At 59.0% G+C, this 20,491-nt stretch overlaps 2 protein-coding genes across 3 annotated transcripts in view; one reads left to right on the forward strand and one right to left on the reverse strand.

Moving 5' to 3' along the window:
• SORCS2 (sortilin related VPS10 domain containing receptor 2) overlaps positions 1-20,491 on the reverse strand; it is a 350,209-nt gene that overhangs the window by 184,618 nt on the left and 145,100 nt on the right. The window lies entirely within an intron of this gene.
• Positions 3,545-5,997, forward strand: PSAPL1 (prosaposin like 1). Its single transcript, XM_081304700.1, has one exon. It carries the CDS (start codon positions 3,613-3,615, stop codon positions 5,179-5,181), a length of 1,569 nt encoding a protein of 522 aa, XP_081160826.1. The 5' UTR covers positions 3,545-3,612; the 3' UTR covers positions 5,182-5,997.

Consider the following 20,491-nt stretch of genomic DNA (forward strand, 5'->3'; position numbering starts at 1 on the left):
GGTCAGAGCTGGAACAACTCAGGAACAAAAGCCATTCCTAGTCAAGTGGAGTTGAACCTACTAAATGCAACTTAAAATCACATACACAAGACTTCAGAATAATAAAAATACAATAAAAATTCATAAGTCTTCAAGAGATGAGAAAAGAAGGAGGGAAGAGGAGAGAATAGGGAGAAGAAAATACAAATTAATAAATGTGGAAGGAAGATGGGGTAGTGAATTAGTGGATAGGAGACCTACATGGTCTCAAAATAATTTTGTTAATATGACTTATTAATTACAATAGGAAATAGTAGCTTTACAGAGGAGGAAAGGAGTAGATCCCAACCAAGGGGTCGGCAGTGACCACCCTGGGTATACCAGCATTGTGTGGCTGGCACAGGACACACTGACAAGGCCCGGGGCAGCTGGCAGGCCACCCACCAGCAGCGCACAGCCCAGATGGAGGCCCCTGGCTAGCAGCCGATGGACCCAAACCAAGGGGCCCCCGACAGTCCCTGGCCCATACTCCAGTTATAAGGGGCCAAGAAGGGCTGCAAGGGGCACCCAGAGGAGGTGACCAAGGGGACATGAGCAGAGAGCATAACCTGTGACAGGCTGGACTGCTCTGGAGATAACCTGCCACACACAATAGTGCTGGCGCCCAGGGAGCCCGGGCTGGGCTGCCTAAGTGTGTCAACAGAGCTGCCAACACAGCTCCCAACTTTACACCCGCCCTGTGATCACAGAAGACAAGGCGTGGGGAAGCAGGGGGACAAAGGACATGGACTTCACCTGCACTGCGGGCTAGGAAACCCCACCCCCCTGCAAATGTGTATGTGTGCGGCTGAGAGGACAGACAGAGGGATGGAGGGACAGACAGGCGGAGGGATGGGGAGGAGAAAGGCGGGCGGGTGGTCTATGGAGGATCAATGATGTACCTGGGGTGAGGGTACGTGTGTGGGAAGGGACACGGGCTCCTCCACTGTTTCTTCTAAATTAAAAATTGCATCAAAAGGAAACGCGGTACAGGGACATGCTTGGTTCATCCCCGCTCCTGGCGCAGAGTTCCCAAGTGCCGGGAGTCTCCCCATGGCAGGAGGTCCCCGTCCTCAAAACGTCTGAGTTCATTAACCAGCTGACTTGGCCCAGGGCCCTAACAGCCTCAGGATGGGGTTGGGGGACAGAACTCCCAGTGTTCACTGCCCTCGGGGTGCTGGAGGTCCACTCTGTTACAACCCTCGACCAGATCCAGTGAACTGTGGGAGCGGGACCCATGGAGGGGCTGTGCGGGGGGCAGGATGCCCTCGTCTGTCCCCGCCTTGCCCTCCCTGCTCCGGTGTCCTTCCTCAGCAGCTGCCTGTCAGGAGCCACGGGCCTGCCTCAGTCCCAGGAGCTGCCTCCTAGCAAATTACCAGGCTGAGAGCCCTGGAACCCTCCACTTAGAGCTGCCCTCCAGAGACGGGGCGCCCTGGGACTGCCATGGTCTGAAGTCGGGGGGGCTCTCTGTCGGAGCCTCTCCCCTCTGGGGCCTGTGAACCCTGCAGTGAGCGTCGGGCTGACTGGAGTTGCAGGCACCCAGCTGCAGGCGCGGAGGGCTGACTGTGGTGTCCAGACAACACCGCAACCCCCAAAACATACAGACGCAGGGCAATCAGAAGCCCTCCAACACTGTGGGGCCGGAACTGGCACAACCACCTGGACACCTTGTGGTGCACGCCACCCACAGCTGCAGACCCTACCCCACAGCTCTGCTCCCAGAGCCCAGTCTGGCCCATCCCTAAGACGTGCTCAGAGACCGCAGGGCAGCAGCATCCACACTAGCTGGAAACGACCCACCTGCCCATCAAAGGGGAACAGGCAAATAAACGTGACACCCAGTGGGAATTCCACCCAGGAACGAGTGTCCACGCAGCATGGCGGGCCTTCCAAAGGGAGCAACTAGTAAGCAGGCCCAAGGGACCAGGACAGGAGGACAGTCTGGCCTCTGGAAAGCCAGCCTGCATGGAAGATGCTTCAGGAAGTGACATGGGGCTGGAAGGTGAGGGAATGGAAGGTCAGGGGGCTCCCAGGCCACCACACCTTCATACCTCAGGCAGGACCTTCTGCTTGCTTCCGCCTTGTGCCTGGCCCTGGGCGGCTGTGGGCGGCCATCGGCAGGCAAGGAACGAGCCGTGGGTGTGGAAGCGCAAGGCCTGCTGGCCAGACCTCCACAGAGCCACCCAGTCCCGCTCCACCCTGTGCAGGAACTTGGGGCCACTCACCCAGCTCATGCCCTCCCTGCAGCTGAGAACCCTGTCCCACCCCTCCCTGGGGTGGTCCCCTCCCCTGGCCCCAAGGAACCAGAGCCCCTGGAAGTCATTTAAAGGGCTCAGCATGTAGGATCCCATTCCCTGGCAAGCCCTGCAGCCTGGAAGGACGACCCTGGAAGGGCTGGGCCGCATTCCTCAGGAGAGGCCACGGGGCGCCTGGGCCACCAGCCTCAGCTTCCAAGGCCTAGAACCTGAGTTGCAGGTGTCCATATGTGGGCAGGCCCACAAAACACCCAGGGAGCCCCCGTGTAGCCCCTGCCATGGGGCCCTGGCAACGGGGCCAAGCAGGAGGCTGCCCTGGAACTCTCCCCTGGGCTGTGGGCCTCAGGCCTCTGCACCTGTGTGTTCTCATGGGTGCCAATGCTCTTGCCTAACAAATATTTTGAAACCAAGGAAGAAAAAGGACACCAAGTGACACAGGTGGAAACAAGCCCTTTTGTGTTTGTGTGCTATCAGCAAGCGTATGCCTGTCCACCAGGCGCCACCCACGTGGCCTTTCACAGAGGTTTCCACAGTGAAGAGAACAGCTGGGCTCTGGATCGCACAGGCTAGAGCTTCCCGCAGGCACTGTGCGGCCAGTGGGCTGCAGAGCCGAGGCCACAGACCAACCCTGAACATCTAAACCACCTTCCAGCCACGGGGTGAGCACCCTGTAACCCTGCATCTCAGGAAGCTGAGGCAGGAGGCTTGCAAGTTTGAGGTCAGCCTCAGCAACTCAGGGAGGCTCTGTCTCCAGATAAAAATAAAAATAAAAAGGGCTAGGGATGTAGTGCAGTGGTAACCCCCCCTGGGTTCAATCCCCAGTGCCAAAAACAAAACCCAGACCAAGTGTCCTACCAGAGCCCAGTTAGAAAGCAATGGGGGTGGGGGACGCGTTCCCTGTCCTCTGGAAACAGGACAGATGCCTTTCCATCCCCTGGTCTCCCTGCAGGAGGAGGCCCAGGCCACCCAGCAAGTCACACATACCTTGTGTATGTGATGGGGGGAGGGGAGGGCGTTCCAGAAGCTGCCAGGCCTGAAGAGGGCGGGGCCAGGAAGGCACCTGGAGGCAGGCCTCACTAAACAGGAGTGGGCTCTGAACACCTGCAGGGAGGAGGAGGCAGAGGCCAGCTGACAGGGCGGCAGGGTGGGGCTGTGAGTCAGGCTGCAGGAGGGGCCGGAGGCGGGTTTATAGCAGTTGGCCAGCAGACCAACCCTGAACATCTAAACCACCTCCCAGCCTCATCTAAACCTCCCCTGCGCCTGCTCAGGGACAGGCCAGAGAGCCGGGTTTATAGCAGCCAGGCAGCCAGGAGCACCGGAACGCCAGTCACTGGGCAGCATGCTGTGTGCCCTGCTTCTCCTGTCCAGCCTCCTGGGGCCCACCATGGCTGGCCCCATCTCAGGCCCCCAGGACTGTGCCAAGGGACCCGAGGTATGGTGTCGTGATCTGCAGGCAGCTGCCAGGTGCGGGGCTCTGGGGCACTGCCAAACAGCTGTCTGGAGCAAGCCCACCACCAAGTCCCTGCCCTGTGATGTGTGCCAAGAAGTGGTGGCTGCTGCTGGCAACGGGCTGAACCCGGACGCCACTGAGTCCGACGTCCTGGCCTCAATGATGAAGACCTGTGAGTGGCTTCCCAGCCAGGAGTCCTCAGCCTCATGCAAAGGGATGGTGGACGCCCACAGCACGGTCATCCTGAGCATGATCAGCAGAGACCCGGGCAGCTCTGCAGCCCAGGTGTGTACTGCGCTCACCCTCTGTGAGCCGCTGCAGAGGCACCTGGCTGCCCCAGGGGGACCAGGGGGACCACTCTCCCAGGAGGACACCTCCCAGGCAGTGGCCCCATTCATGGCCAACGGGGCCCTCAGCTTCCACCCTCCACAGAAACCTGGGGGTGCTGTGTGCCAAGAGTGTGTCCGGCTGGTCTCCCAGCTCCAGGATGCTCAGAGGTCCAACTTGACCTTGGCAGGGATGAACGTCCAGGGGCAGTGTGACTCCCTGGAGCCTGGCCTGGCTCTCCTCTGCAAGAGCTACATCTACCAGCTCTTTGTCCCTGCAGAGCAGACTCTGAGACTTCTCCCACCACAAGGGGTCTGCAGGAAGGGTGGCTTCTGTGAGGAGCCTGCCCGCCAGGTGGCTCAAGTAGCTGCTGTGGACGGGGTCCCCTCCCTGGAACTGGGGCTGCCGAGGAGGAACGAGGTCCAGATGAAGTCAGGCCTGACCTGCGAGGTGTGCCTGGATGTGATCCAGAAGCTGGACCAGTGGCTGGTGACCAACAGCACCGAGGCCATGATCAGCCAGGCCCTGGAGCGAGTGTGCTCCCTGATGCCCGCCTCCATCCTCCAGGAGTGCATCACCTTGGTGGACACCTACAGCCCCTCCTTGGTGCAGATGGTGAGCAGAGTCACCCCAGAAAGAGTGTGCAAGACCATCCGGCTCTGTAGCAGCCGCAGGCAGGCCAGGGCCGTCTCGGGGGCCCATGCTAAGGAGCCGTCCCTGCTGCTGAACGAGGATGGTCAGGGCAGCTTCTGCAATGGGTGCAAAAGGCTGCTGGGTGTGTCTTCCCAAAACCTGGAGCTCAAGAGCACCAAGCGGGACATCCTGAAAGCCTTCAAGGGCGGCTGCCACATCCTGCCCCTGCCCTACATGGTGCAGTGCAGCCGCTTCGTCACCGAATACGAGCCAGTGCTGATCGAGAGCCTCAAGGAGATGATGGACCCTGAGGCTGTGTGCAGGAAGATGGGGGCCTGCCACGCCTCCAGGGTCCCACTGATGGGCACCGACCAGTGCGTCCTGGGCCCCAGCTTCTGGTGCAGCAGCCCGGAGGCCGCCGAGCTGTGCAACGCTGTAAGCCATTGCCAGCGCCTCGTGTGGAAAGAAACATCCTTCCACAGCAGGGAGCACCCGTGACCGTGGCTGCCAGAGCCCAAGAGCCTGTGACTGCTGGCCCCGGAGGCTTCTGCATCCCACAGGGACCCCAGGAGGTGGGTGCTGTCCCCATCTCCATTTCACAGATGAAAAACTGAGGCTCTGAGGAGGGGGCTGGGAGGGGCAGGCTGAAAGACGAAGCCAGATATTGGTATCCCCGGGTCTCTGCCATGTGACTTAGTGCACAGGACAAAGTGCACCACCCAGCCAAGGCTGCCCTTGGGCGCCAAGCCGAGAAGCGCAGCAGGGGTTGTGGATGCCCCTCGAGCCCCAGGAGCCACGGCGGAGGTGGAGGGATGGTGGTGGGCTCGCTAGTCAGACTGGGCCTCCCGGGCAGAGCTCAGTGTGGGGACTGGGTCTCAGCCAGGCTACGTGGCTCGCCCAGCCACAGCTCAACCTGAGGTCGCTGGGGTGGTCCCCCAGGGACCTGTGAGGTGCCAGCATCTCTGCACTCCCTGGGGGGTGCCTGGACCCAGAGCCATCCTTCCAATGTCTCCACCCACCTCGGGACCCTGTCCTCTCACTCTGAGCTCAGCCTCCCTGGGGCTGGGCAGAAGTCTTGGGTGTGCTCAACATGGAGAGAGCAATGCATGCTGGGTAGAGCCCAGGAATAGCCCCTGTAGGTTCGGGGTGGCTGTGGGAGGACGCCCTCCCGGAGCCTCAGTCTTCAGATCTGTAGATTGGGGTGGCCACACCTGCCTCACAGGATACTGAGACAATTCCAGGAGATGTCCTCAAGCCCCTTCCCAGAGGCCGGCCCCACAGGTTTGCGGGGACCAGCTAAACCTGTCAGGGGCCAGTGGGATCCTGGGGAAGTGGCTGTGCAGATGCTTTATAAACTGGGAGCATTCTCCAAATGCGGTCTGCGGGCTTGGTCTTGTTGGTGGTGCCGGGCAGAACGCAGGGCCTGGCCCAGCGGGCAGTTGCTCTAGCACTGAGCTGTGCTCCAGCCCGGGTCTGCTGCTTCAGTTCCCGCGAGAGGCGTGGCCCCTGGGCTGCAAGGCCCCTCCTCCTCAGCTTTGCCAGGTGTCCCTCCAGCAGGAGTGTCTCCCCCAGGCTCAGCCTGCTCAGGCCCCGCTGCAGTACCCTCCCCCGGTGAGGTCTCCCCGGGAGAACGGGGCATGACACCTGCTCTGTCCTCAAGCCCCACGCAGGGCCATGTGCAGTAGGTGTTCAAACATCCGGGGCCCACACAGGAGTAGAAGTGGCCACTCCCCATGCAGCCTGGGTCAGGGAGGCCACTCGGATGAACTTGCTCCAACCAGAGTGCTGGCCCAGCATGAGCGGGTGGACCCTCCTGAGAGGCCAAGGTTAGGCGACCATCTCCGGCCCAGGCCATGGCTCCAGGGACATAGGCACGGCTGGCCAGAATTTCTGGGCTCCTCCACCCTGGCCGCTGTTGGCTGGGCGAGCCTGGGCACACCAGGTGGCCCCGGAAGGTGATCATGCTTGGGAAGCGGCCTGTGTCAGGCTGAAAACACAGGCACCTGACGTCACCGACACACTGTCCCCGTCCTGCAGCCCACCATCTCCCCAGGCTCTCTGCTGGCGTGTGTCCCCACCAGACCTGCCCCTCTGGGACAGGCCAAGCCTGTGCCTCTATTCTAGCCTGGGACCCTGGCTGACATTCGTGGTGACATGTCACGGCTTCCTGACCTGATGCTTCCCTAGAGACATGGCCAGCCACACAGGGCAGCCAGAGGCAGGCACAGGGAAAAACCACGACCTGGGTGACCATCTAGTCGGTGGGCAGTCAGGGCAGGGTCTCTCCTGCCCTTTCCTCTGGCCTCCCCCCTGGGCCTGGGTGCCTGCTGACCAAGTGTGTCCCCACAGGTCCTTGTCCACAATGAGCGTGTCATGGTGCCCAGTTGGCAACAATTCTACAGGGCCACGCCCACCCAGGGCTGGCCGGGACCTGGGTCCTGAGCACCCACAGGTCCCATTCCAGGCACAGGGGCCCACTTAATGTCCTTACTCTCCTATCTTCCTTTGTCCCACACCAAGGCCAAAGAGATCCAGGGTGGCATCTGGCTCAGTCCCTGTGACCTCACTCAGCTCAAAGCCAAGGCCCCCACCTCTGGCTGCACTGCCTGCCGGGGACCCCCTGGGCCTGGCTCCAGGTCCCTCTGCTGCCCCACCCCCTGCAGAGCCTCCTCAGCTGGGCCCTCGGGAGGCACTCTGGATGCCCAGACCCCCGTCACTCCTGCCCCTGCCTTCCTGTCCAGCCCTCAACACCTAGGACACTGTTGATGTGCCCCCAACTCTCCCCCAAGCTTGTCCTGCAGGAGGGGAGGGATTGTTCCAAGGTCCCTGCCATACTCCCGTCACCTAGAGCAGAGCTGGCTCAGAACAGGGACCAGGACAAGGAGAAGTACCAAGCCCTGCCACTTCAGAATGTTTTAGACAGAAACCTCCCCCTGGTCTGTCCTGAAGGGCACAGACGGCAGCACCAGGTGCCACCCAGAGCTGTGTGCTGTGGGGAGCTGCTCTGGGGGGGCCTCCAGGTATGAAGACCCCCATAGACAAAACAAATCAGTCCCACCTGGCTCCAGTGACCTTCCCGGGGATGCTGTGCAAACCAAGGGCACGCTCCTCCGTCTGCAGCAGGCCGGGTGTGCCAGGGACCCCGAAGCAGACCTCAACGCGAGGGTCCTGCCCCTCTCCAGCAGTGACCCAGCCCGTCCGTCCCACCCCCATGGTGGTCAGCGGTCAAAGGCAGCTCCTGTGGGGTCCCTGGATCACGGGCACACCTCCAGCTCCTCGCCCTCCCCACATGGTCCCCTCTTGTCCTGACTGCCTTACCCCATTCCTAATGAAGCCCAGAGTGGGGTGGGGGCCAGGAGACCAGATCCCTGGCTTGAGTGTCCAGTCTCCAACTCTCGGTGTTCAGAGGGCCTCCACACCTGCATTTGATATGGTGCCGAGGACACAGGGAATCCAGCCTTGAGGACTGCGCTCCTGGACCCCAGGACCCAGGTGCCCTGGACAGCCCACGCACAGCTGTCCTGGGAGTCCATCTGCACCCTGAGGCTGAAGGGGCGTCCCTTTGGGCCAGAACTGGAGGGGTAGGCGGCTCCTGTGTCTCTCGGGGCCTCTCCTCTTCCCCCCTGCTTGAGATGGGGAGAAGGGATCTGCTCTTCTCTGATCAAAGCCTCCCTCCTGGAAGTAGCACGGCACATGTGGACGACGCAGGGCCTAATGACAGCCCGGGAGCCGCCCTCAGAACCGGCAGGCTCCTGGGAAGGTGCCTTCGGAGCCGGGCTGGAGCCGGGTGGTCCCCTGGCGGCAAGGCCACAAACCCCTGCAGGTTCTCCCCCGGCTCAGGGCTGCCACTGCCCCATGTCCTCCAGAGTGTGGGGAAGAGCAGCCTCCACCCAGGGCCCCCCAGGAGAGCGCCGCCTGCGGGCGGCCACGCCTCCCTCGCTCCCCGCTCCCACTCCCGTGGAGCACCGCGGCCACAGGAGCCCTCCAAGGTGTTCTTGGGGGGAACTAGGCCAACAAATGACAAGCCCTGGTGGCTGAAACCTCAGCACCACATTCTGTCCCTCCTGAGGCCCATGGGGAGGGAGCCTGCATGCCTCATGGACGCCTGGCCCTGGGTCCCCCCAGGACTGGCTCACGATCCTCAGGGACCTGTTTCCCTCCCAGATTAGACTGGACCAGACAGGCCCAGAACTTGCACACTGCCAGAACCGGGCCCCCCCTGTGGCCGGTCCCAGCCCCAGCCCCGTGGCCTGCAAGAATGCCAGCCAGGCTGTCCCTCCCGATTTCTCCAGCAAGGTCAGAACCCCAGGCTGCTGCCATGCGCGAGTCTTCGCGATTCCTGAACACTGACGGTCTCATGAGTTATCTTGAGTCCTCTGCTGGCCAGGCCAAACCTGTCTGAAGACCAGGCTGGGGCCCCCTCGAGCCAGAGAGAGCCCTGTTGTGAGAGGACGGCCATGGCCTGGCCTCCTGACAAGGACGTGGCCGTCCCGAAGCCTTGATGCTTCTTCCTGAAGCCACGACCCACCCAGGGAAGGGACCCGAGTCACTGTGGAGCTGATTCCCAACCTGGGGTGGGGGGCCGTCACTAGAACTGGAAATGACTCCCACTGGGCGCCATTGCAAACTAGAGGGGAAGCCCCCACTCCCACCCCTCGAGCTGATGTTCCCAAGGACACGAGGGGCCAGAAGCCACAAACAGCAGGGAGACAGGCTCTTCCATGGTGGACCCCACACAACCCTTCATCTGGGATCTCAAGAGGGAAGCCCATGGAGACAGGAAGTCAGGCCATCCCTGGGGGACTCCAGAGCCAACAGTCACCCCATGGCAATCAGGGGACAGGGTTCTGGGACACAACTCAACTGAAACTCCGGATCTCCTGCATGACAGCACTGTCCCAAATGTCACAATCTGGAACATGAAGGAATGAGGACAGCCCTAGGGAGGTGGCCTGGGCACCAGCACCCCTGGAAGAGGCACACCCAGGTCCCTGAGCTGGGCTCATGGGTGGCGCCAGGCCGTGGGAGGCCAGAGCCAGGTCCCCACCCAGAGCAGCACCCACGCCAGCACCGGGAGCCGAGGTGGGGGGCATAGAGCACCATAGAGGCCGTGGGGTCGGGGTCCCTCACACTCCCCGTGGCTGGTGGGAGCCTGTCTGTGGTGACAGCCGGTGGGCAGATGTGTGGGGCTCAGGCATGCAGAATGCCCAGGGCTGGCAGGGACAACCAAGCCATTGTGTCCTCTGCCAAGACCCTCCTGAGAGGAGCCTCACCCGCACAGGGGCTCTGGGTAGAAGAGCTGCTGGAGCGCCCTGCCACCGAGCAGAGGTGGGTACCGTGCACCAGGAGGTGGGACCAGCAGGAGGGGCTGCAACCAGTGCGCAAGGCGACTGTGGGCAGACTGCTAGACCACTCCAGCCGTGGTCTCCTCTCCCAGAGCAGAGGACTGGGTCAGCTGGGCTGCACAGCTGATCCCAGCTCAGACCGAGCTCCCAGGCCCCTGCCCACAGACACCTACACCAAGGGCTGTCTGCAGGCAGAGGAGCAGAGGCCAGAGGGAGCCTAGAACTCTTGGAAATGAGCAGTAACGGGACGGAGCCCCAGGGCCAGGCAGGGCCTGTGCTCCCGAGCCTGCTCCTCACGCAGAGCCAGGGAAAGTGTGGGGGCGGGGGTGGCAGGCCAGGGGCCCAGAGCTCCAGCAAAAGCTGGCCGCATCCCACCTGCCCTTCAGGGTCAGAGGCAGCTCCCCTGCTCCCCCAGCCTCTGTCCCCAGACCCACAGAGTGCCAGGAGGCCACAGAACCTCAGGATCAGTGCATCCAGGGTCAGTAGCTTGAAACTGGCCATGGTGAGGGAATCTTCACCATGGGAATTGGAACACCACCAAACAGGGCTGCGCGGTCTTCACCAGCACACATCCACCTGAAGCCCAGGAGAGACGGGCACCCAGAGAGCGCCAGCAGCAGCCTGGCCTCCCTAGGACTGACTGGTGCCAGGGGAGACGGGGCCTCCAGCCACAGGCCAGCATCTCAGACAGGTCCTAGAAAGCGTCCACCTCTGCCCTCCACTCCAGGGGAGGGCCTACCACGTACCAGTGTCATGCTGGGCACTGGGAGCTGCATCAACAGATGAGGACGTTGAAGCCTGCCACCTAATGGGGCAGGGCTGACGAGCCACATGTAAGGACACAATACAGAGGACGATGTTTGAAAAGGAGAACTTCATTAAAATAATATCATGGGAAATGCATTTAAAGAGAAAAGCACGTGTGGAATGGCATCCTAAACAGGGTAGATAGGGAGGTGGCCCGGGAGGTGACATTCAGCTGGAACCTGGCGAGGCAGGGCAGACATCCCCGGAGAGGCTGGGTGGGGTGACGGCTGGGAGATGGGGTGCCAAAGAGGCTGGGGGCTGGAGTGAGAACTAGGCCCTGGAGAACCAGCGGGGTAGTGGGTGGGGATACCTTGGGGTGCATTGAGGGGGCCCCGGGACCCCAATGTGGAGGAAGTCATGGGTCAGTTAGGAGCTGATCAGCACTGGACCTCCCTCTCTGAACGCTCACTTGGGAGGCTGGGTGGCCCCTTGGGGAGACCATGTGCAGGTGTCCAGGTAGGAGGTGCTGAAGCTGGGCCAGCAGGTGCCAGGAGACAGAGACAAGGGTACCGGTTCCGAATGTCCAGGAGAAGAACCACCAGGGCTTGCTGATGGCCGAGATGGGGGAAGGATTTGGGTCTAAAAAATGGCAGGATGACCTGGCCCAGGCCAAACATGCAAGTGGACCAGAGGACAGGGACCCCGTGCTCACCCAGCTCTCCTCTCTCAGCTCTGTCCTGCATGGCCAGTGGCCTTGAGCCTGGTATAGACCCAGCCCAAGCAGGCCGGCTGGTCCACAGGTTCCCCTCCATTGGCAGCCATGCCTGGCCCATGACAGTCCACCTTTAGAGGAAGGCTAGAGTGGGAAGGAAGGCCCAGCCACAGGTCTACAGGGCAGGCATGGGGGGACGCCGGGCCTCACAATGAGGCGAGAGGACAGGGACAGCAGCGGGGAAGGAGGTCAACTAGTCAGGTTCCGCAGGTCGGAGCAGTCCCACAGTGGCTAGGCAGGGGTGAGGGATCATGCCCTCTGGTGCACTCTTCCCCAAACTGTGAGGCTGGAGGAGGGAGAGCCTCCAAGGTGGCACAGATGAGGCTGGACTCCATCTGCTCTGGGTTCAACTCGTCTTCCAAAGTCCTGGGTGTTGAGGCCAGGAGAGCGGGGTCTCCAGGATGATTAGAGGGTTCACAAGAAGCACAGAGGCCTGAGCTGGCAGCTCACTGTCTCACCACGCGCTGCCTCTGTGCTGGGGCTCTGGATGGGGCAGCACCAGGCCTCACCACATGCTGAGCCTATGTAGCCTATGCAGCCTCCAGATCACTGGGGCTGTTTGTTACAGCAGATGGCACACCCTGACTAGCTGAGCCTGCCACGTCAGGATCTCACTTCCATCCATGTTTACCAGGAACCCAGCATGTCCCTGGACCAGTGCAGAGAGGGCTGCTCGCCTGAGAAGGACTTGCCAATGTGAAATTCAGGGGACACCCAGAAGAAGGTGGACTCAGAAAGCCAGTGACTGGAGAAAAGCTCAACCAGCTTCCTCAGAAAGAGATCCACACACTCCTGAGCAGGGGCTCTCACTGCAAAAGCTTGCAAACCTGCCTCAACCAGAGAGCCAGAGGCCAGGAGAGCTCTCTGTAAAGGGAAACCCCAGGAGTCAGGCAAGGGCACCCAAGGCATGGGCCAGATTCAATACAGGGTCCTCTGCATGGTCTCAGAGGCCACCCAGTCCCTAGCACCGGGATCCCTGACCCTCTTTCCAACAAGGCTGCTGGCAGCTCCAGTGCCCATGGCCAGCCAGGCCCACGAGGGACCTCCTCTTGGTAGAAAGACCTTCCCTGGACAGAGTCCCAGATCCTCACTCTGCCCTCTGGACCCACAGCACTGCCTGCCTCCTGACCCCCAGGACATGGCTTGGAATCTGGGAGACAGTGTCACACCTCCCCAGACCTTCCCTGCTCCAGACCACGCCCCAGTGGGCAGAAACAGCCAGTTAGTCCCTTCCTCGTACCTACATCCTAGGCAGAGATCCTCCCTCCAAGGCCAATTGCCCAAGGTCACTCATAAGTGGAACACAGGCTGCTCTGAGCCTTGCTGTGGTCCATGAAACGTTTAGCAGTGATGTTAGGTAAGTCCTGAGCCTGGGCCTTGAGGCCTGTGCACTCTGCTTCTCGAGTCTCTGCCCAGGTGCCATGTGCATGAACCCAGGCTAACCTGCCGGAGGGTAACAGACGCATTGCCAATTAACCCTGCTCCCTCAAGCAGCTGCCAACCAAGCCTAGAAGCAGAGAGATAATGACTGCTGGCCAGACATGTGACTGAGCCCATAAGAACAGAAGAGCCACCCCGCTGAGCCCAACCCATACTGTCCACCTTCAGAACTATGAGCTAACTATTCAGTTATTGTCTTCAGCCACCAGTTTTGAGGGTCATTTGTTATGCAACAGAAGCTAGCTGATACATCCCCATGGCTGCTCCTTGTACGATTTCTCCCACAGAGGCCACCACTTCCAGCTCCCTGATTTCTAAGCTAGACTTTGTAAGACACAATGCCATTTTTATAAGGTTCTCCATGATGTGGGGACAAAGAGCTCTGGGACCAACACAGTTCTGCCTCTGCCATGCCCCACCTCTACTCAGTATCCCACCTGCCTCAGGTTTTTTAACTGTTGTGCACTCTGCCTGCTGGCTACTTTGAGTTCATCCTGCAGTCTGGGTAGGATCCACTTCCGCCAGCTTCTCCAGGCTCACCCTGGGCTCACCCTGGGCCCGCCCTGCTGCCCCCCATGGCACATTGTCCATGAGGGAAGCCGTGCTGCTTCAGGGCTTCCCTGGCCACTTGCCTGCCTCCCTGCAAGTGTGTCAGTCACCAAGGCAGAGGCCACATAGGTCATTCAACACTCCAGAGCCTGGGTGCCCCTGGAGTGCACTAAGCACTCAGAGAAAAGGAGGGAAAGGGGGGCACCCATGTTTTTGATGGGGAGACCTCCCCACCAATGGCACTCGAGCCAGCAGAGCCATTGGTACCTGTGCTGTACCTGACTACAAAACCAGCCACAAAGCTCAGCTTCCTCCAGGTCCTTCTAACACTCCTCTCCACATTCCTGTGTCTCCCAAGCTAGCCACTGACGAAGCCTTAGGCACCAAAGTCCCCTCCTGACCACACCCAGGGGAGGGGAAAAGGCAAGCCACCTCTCTGGACCCTCCATGAGCTGTGTCTGGTGGAGGGCAGTGACCACAGGAAGAGATGGGGCCAGTAGGATTGAGAGTGGAATGGAGGTTAAGGGCCACACCCAGGAAGAGTGAGTCCCACAATCACTGAGAACTTGGCTGCTGATGCCCTCTCAGCAGGCCACCAGAGGGGGGACACAAGCCTAGACAAAGCAAGCAATTGCCCAAGGTCACTCATAAGTAGCAGAGCTGGGACATCTGGAATAGGGTGCCAAAGTTCTCCCAAGTAATAATGAGTATTATTAGCTTTTATCCCCAAACCAAAAATAAATAAATAAGTAACATTTGTAGCATAGTAAAGATGGCTGTGGAAACCTCACCCCCAGGCACCACACAGTCCCTTCAGCTCCCGCTTTGTAGCTTGGAAAGCAGGGCCCAGGCACCCAGGGGCTGTTCCCAGCTCCAGATGATGGATAGCACTGTAGCACCCAGAGCCAGCACCCACCTCTGATGCTACCCGGCTGCTGCTCCATCTTGGAGGGTGGGCGCCTGCAAACTGGTTTATGGCTCATCCTTCAAAGCACACTCAAGCGAGCTTTATTACATAATAGAAAACAAAGTCCGTGTTCTCACACATTCCCCACTCAGGGACTTGTTTTAAAATGCAATAAATCTGCAGGACAGAGTGTGACTCCGATGCATGGGGCAGCAGATTTCAGTCTGCAGACCACAGACAGAAGTCCGTGTGCACGTGGGTTTGCACGTGTGCACGAGTGTGCAGGATATAAATGGTGGAGACTGTCACACGCGGGATGCTGTCCCAGCCCGGCTCCTCTGGGGAGCACAAGGTAGAAGACTTGGCACTCACTGCGTATGGAGGGGTGAGTGGTGAGGCTCTGGGGCCCCGGCATCTTCTCAAAGGCCACTTACACTCTGCCAGATGCCTAAGCCCTCACTGTCCACTCCAAATGCTGTCACCCGGTGTGTTCATCCTTGTCCCCTGGTCAGTCTTTCACTTGACACAGCCTCCTGCTGCCATCTCTGGAGCTTTCGTGCCTCTCTGCACAACCACATAATGTCCCCACAAGTCCACCTCCTAACGTTGGAGCCTGCATGTATGTTCTCTGACGTTGCAGATGTGACAGGTTCAGGACTTTGGGATGGGAGATCGCCTGGACTGTGCGGGGTCCTCTAAAAGGGCGAGCATTTTTGGCTCTGGTCCAAGCATGAGATGCACAGCAAAGAAGGGTCAGAGGTGGGGCCGGGGCTGCTCTGAGGACAGAGGGAGGATCATGAGCCAAGGGAGGCGGCAGCTGCACTGCAGCCTCAGAAGCTGGAAAGGGGAAGGAAAGAGATGGCCCAGAGCTCAGGAAAGGAATGCAGGCCTGTTGACATCTTGATCTTAGCCCTGTGAGAGCCAGCTGGACTTCTGACCTCCAGAGTGTAGATCAGGCAGGGCGTCGCTTGGAGCACGGAGTTGTGGGTGATTTATTACAAGCATTAGAAAACTAATCACCCTGTGAGTCAGCCTGGCTCTGGGGCCTCCCAAACATGGGCCACCCCCAGCATCTGTGCCACTGACCCCCAGCTCCCTCCTGCTTCCCCACGGCACCACACACAATGTGGGCGCCATCTTGGATTCTGTTTTCTGGGGACACTGGAGCACGGCTCCTGGGTTCTCTTCATCCTGAGTCTTGATGGCTCCAGCAGTCCCTGGCACTTTGCAGGACCCTGGAATGCAGCTGCAAATGGCTGGGCCTTGGGGTGTTCAGGGTCAGAGACCTGCGGCCATTACTGAGATTTATAGAACAACAAATGTATCCTGGCCTCTCCTCTTCAGGTCTTTTTTTAGCAGAAGATAAACCCACCCGAGGAAGGGAGGCAGTCTCACATTTATCTTCTTTCTTCTTGCCTAAATGGCCCTTTAATTTCTCCGTTCCCCAGGAACATCAATCACAGCCTCAGAGACAAACCTCCACACACTCAAGCACACATTGGAATCCCAATGCCCTGAAATCCAATCGGCAGGAGAGAGAGCCCACCCTCAGGAATTTATCCTAGGAAAATAATCAGAGCCAAAGGAGTAGCGCACACACAAGGACACTCGCCAGGAATTCCTTCTACATCTTCACATCAGTGAACATTGAAAATGACTCGGATGTCTGAAAACGAGGACTTGGTTAAATAAATAATACCTCCTTCAGAGGAGGCATATCATGCAGCCATTAAAAATAGCAGTTGTGAAACTATGTCGGCACATAAGAAAATGTTTGATACATAATTCTGTTGGGATTCAAAATTGGTAAAACATGTATAAATTTGCATCTTAAAAAGACTAGTGAGAATGTTCATCTCCGATATTAATAGTTTGAATCTCATGAGTTGGGGTTAACACAGGCCTTGCTTTTATGCCTCATCTATTTTATAGCTTCCAAAATTCCTAGGGTGACCACAAATCTCAGTATTTAAAAGGAAAATATTTTCTGAGGGAGAATTTTCTAGAGAGGAATTTGCCAACCCCCACATCAAGAACCTCTTCACAGGGGCTTGTGGTGTACTCAGAGACCCCTTAGGAGGAACGGGAAGCCTCGCACCCAGATCCACGGTGGCGCTTTGAGGATGGCCTTCAGCTCAGCCAGCCCCACACCCCTGTCAGTGCAGAGCTTCTGTCACGCTCAGGGACAGGAAGAACACGTCTTAAGAAGCAGCGATGCCTCTGATGGAAGGGACATGCAGGAGGTGGTCACCGAGGCCCTGGGGGTCCCGGAGGAGGGGTCTAACCCTCAGGATGGGATACGGGGAACCTGGAAGGTGAACAGAGACTGAGGGAGGTCCCTGGCCCAGCAGGGACAGGTGACGGGTAATGTGACAACTCCAGAGGAGAGCCAGCCTTCGTCCACAGCCACCCTCCCACCGCCCGTCGCCCACTTCTCAGAATCATCATAGATGAGCACGTGGGCCAGGGAGCCGGCCAGGGTGCCGGCCAGGGGCCCAGCATGTGTGGGCCAGCCCGCGATCTGGGCTGTCCTCCTGGCAGGGAGAGAAGCCAGATTCCCAGCAAACTGTCCCAACGCTCCGTCTTAAAGGAACCTTCTTCCTGGGGCAGGGCCACCAGGTCTTCAGAGGCAGCTCCCAGGGCAGGTTCCGCAGCAGAAGTCAAATGCAGTCCTAACCAGAGCAGGGAAGGGCAGCCCCCGAGGCCAACTGCCGCACTTCTAGAGTGCAGTCTAGGATTAGAGAAGATTTTTGGCACCTGCTGCATAGATTTGACAGGGCTTAGCAGGATGAGCGCTAGGGAGGCTGGGGATCAGCTGGCTGGGAGCAGACCCAAAAGACCACCTTGGATGCAGCAGCAAGGGAGGCCCTGGCTAGGGAGAGCTACTCAGGAAGCCTCCCTGACCGCCCTTCTCAACTCTGGCAGAGAGGGGACAGACATGTGTCCCTGGTTCTCTCAGCCTCATGATGGTGTGGGTGACAAGACATTATTAAGGGCGTTTCCTCATCTGTCCTCACCACTCAACTCCTGAGTCTTGGATGTCAGAGCCTGAATGGGTAGACTGATGGATGATGGACAGATGATGGACAGATGGATGGATGATGGACAGGTGATGGGTGGGTGGATGGGTGGGTGGATGGACGGGTGGATGGATGGATGGATGGACGGATGGATGATGGACAGATGATGGACAGATGGATGGATGATGGACAGGTGATGGGTGGGTGGATGGGTGGGTGGATGGACGGGTGGATGGATGGATGGATGGACGGATGGATGATGGACAGATGATGGACAGATGGATGGATGATGGACAGGTGATGGGTGGGTGGATGGGTGGGTGGATGGATGGGTGGATGGATGGATGGATGGATGGATGATGGACAGATGATTGGCAGATGGATGGATGATGGACAGGTGATGGGTGGGTGGATGGATGGTGGATGGACAGATGGATGGATGGACAGATGATGGATGGTGAGTGGGAGGGAAGGAGAGGAGCCACACCAGAGGGCCACCGGCTCCAGGCCCCCAGCACACAGGGCCCTTTTTGTGGATGGAGCTCGGCCCGGCCCAGGGAGAATTGGATACAGAAGAAAAGGAGGACGGAGGAGGAAGGAAAGCTCCTGATGGCTGATCAGGAGACGGTGGGAAGAACCAAGGAGTGGGGCCGATGGCGGAGAAGTCCCAGGGACAAAGCCAGGCCCTGAGGAAGGCAGGTACTGAAGTTGAGGCAGAGAAAGGCCATGGGGGACCGGGACACGGGGCTGTCCTCAAGCTGCCATGACCTCTCAGTCACCTGTCCCAGGGCGCTTCACACCAGACCTCATTACCAAACTCATCACACTGTTGATCTGCACGAATTACTTATTGATAAGTGCGAACCCTGCAAGCTTCTGAGGCGGGGCCCCTCGGATCTCTATCTGCTCGGAGTCTTGTTGAGATCAGACTCAGTCTCCATGGTGACGAGAGGGCAGACAACCTAGAAACACGGCCCGGAGCGCAGTGCAGCCGCCGCAGAGGAGACCGCAGCAGGTCCCTGGAGCCTGCTAAGCGCCGAGTGTTTCGGAGGCTTGTCTGAAGCCACTTCTGTGGCACGTGCAGTCCGCATTCAGGTCTGCACAATTAGCATTTTGACAGGAGGCCCCCGTTGTCACCAAGACCAGAGGAAACAGAGTCGTCATCAAACCAAGGTCTGTGTGCGTGGAGACCTGGACCAGCGACTGGGCGCCCATCCCCTGCCTTACAGTGTGCGACTGCTGCTCTCGAAGCCCCTCTGTGGGCCACCAGGGCAAGGCTGGTGTTCCTGTCACCTTCCCATCAGAGGCCGTGGCTTTGGACGCTCACCTGCATCTACCCACACAGCCCCATCAGCTCACCAGCACTTGGAGCCTGACACCAGCACCACCAAGAGCTGGACCCTGGGGCAGCCTGAGGGCAGGCACAGTGCCCTGCACGCGGCTCTGCGCAGCTCACTCGGCGCAGTGTGGCTCCAGGGAACGCAGGCTGAGCCCAGGTCTGCTGTGGGGGGGACATCATAGAAAGACAGAAGCAAATCTGACCTCAGAGTAACACAGCCAAGAGGAGCCACCTGAAAACCTCGGGCGCCAGCCCTCCTGGAACACAGGTGCTCAGAAACAGTTCCCAAAGTGTGTTCCGTGGAGCCTGATCCCAGGACACGCCGCAGAACACAAATAAAGTAATACTTAAGTATTAAAATGGATAAGTGGCATAAAATAAGAATTAAGCCAAACACAAACCAAACAAAATGAAATAAGATTTAATAAAATACAATAAAATTAGAGATCATGGAAGGAGGTGAGATGGGAAGTGCCACATGCCCTTTCTGGGAGGTGCTGTGGCTGTAGGGTGACAGACTGTGACAAGTCACACTGCAGAGAGGTCTGAGGACCTTTCTCCAAACTAGGGACACCTATCAAATCTGGCCACAAAGCGTCTTTCCTGGAGCAGCACAGATGCTACCCGTGTCCCACCTGTGTCCCTGCCTCATTCAGAAGTAGCCCCTCCCCTCCCCCACCTCGCAGATGCAGGCTCCAAGGGACCTGCTGTGGCCACTGGAATTCCAGCAGGTGCAGCAGCCCCAGCAAGAGCCCTCCTGGTTGGGCTCAGCTCCTGAACTGTGTCACGTATGAAAAGAATGAGTCCTGGTGGCCTTGTCCTGCTCCAGTAACACGGGTCCCAGAACAAACTCGGCTGGCAAGAGCGACCTCTCTGTCGGGCATCCTCAGGAGACATGGCACCGGGGCCCGCTGCAGCCCTGAGTGGAACAGCAAGATCCCCAGGGAGTGAGAGTGCCCAAGGCTCCTCCAGGGGCGCCCACAGCGTCCGCCCCCATGTGCTTCAGGGGCAAATCACCAAAACCAAGTCAGGGCTGTGAATCAAACTCCAAAAGCAGGAGGCGACGTGCGCATCGATTTCTAAGACAAGCCGAACGGGAAGGATGGGTGCAGACAGGCGGCTCAGTCCACATAGATTGAGGTTCACGCATCACTTTGTATTTTAATTTTGTTTTGTAAGAGACAAAACCCAAGTGGGAATGATGGGCACCCATTTTAAGGCAGAGATGATTTCTAGGAGGGAGTGGGGACTGAGGACAGTGTGGGACTTTACCTGAATCTATTCTGTTGTTTCCTTCTAGAGACAGGAAGAGATCCTACACAGGTGGGCAGGATTCGAGGAGCTGACACAGTGAGAACAAGGAGCCACACCAGAGGGCCACCCGCTCCAGGCCCCCAGCACACAGGGGCCTCTGTGTGGACGGAGCTCGGCCTGGCCCAGGTTCAGCCAGTGGCTGCGAGCGTGGCCCAGGCTCCAGGGTGACCCCAGAACCACCAGGCCTGCTTCTCCGTGGCCCTGGAACATCCGTGTCTCCTGGAACTCATTAAAAATGCGGCTCTCAGGCCCCATCCAGACCCCGGAGTCAGGACCTGCCTCACCAAGACCCCTGTGAGAGCGGCCGCCCTCTCCTCAGACCAGGCTTTCAGCCAGGGACAAACGCAGGTCCCGAGGGGAGAAGGGTCCCACTTC

The sequence above is a fragment of the Spermophilus citellus genome (assembly GCF_964194105.1).
Source record: "Spermophilus citellus genome assembly, chromosome: 8".
Classification (NCBI taxonomy): Eukaryota; Metazoa; Chordata; class Mammalia; order Rodentia; family Sciuridae; genus Spermophilus; species Spermophilus citellus.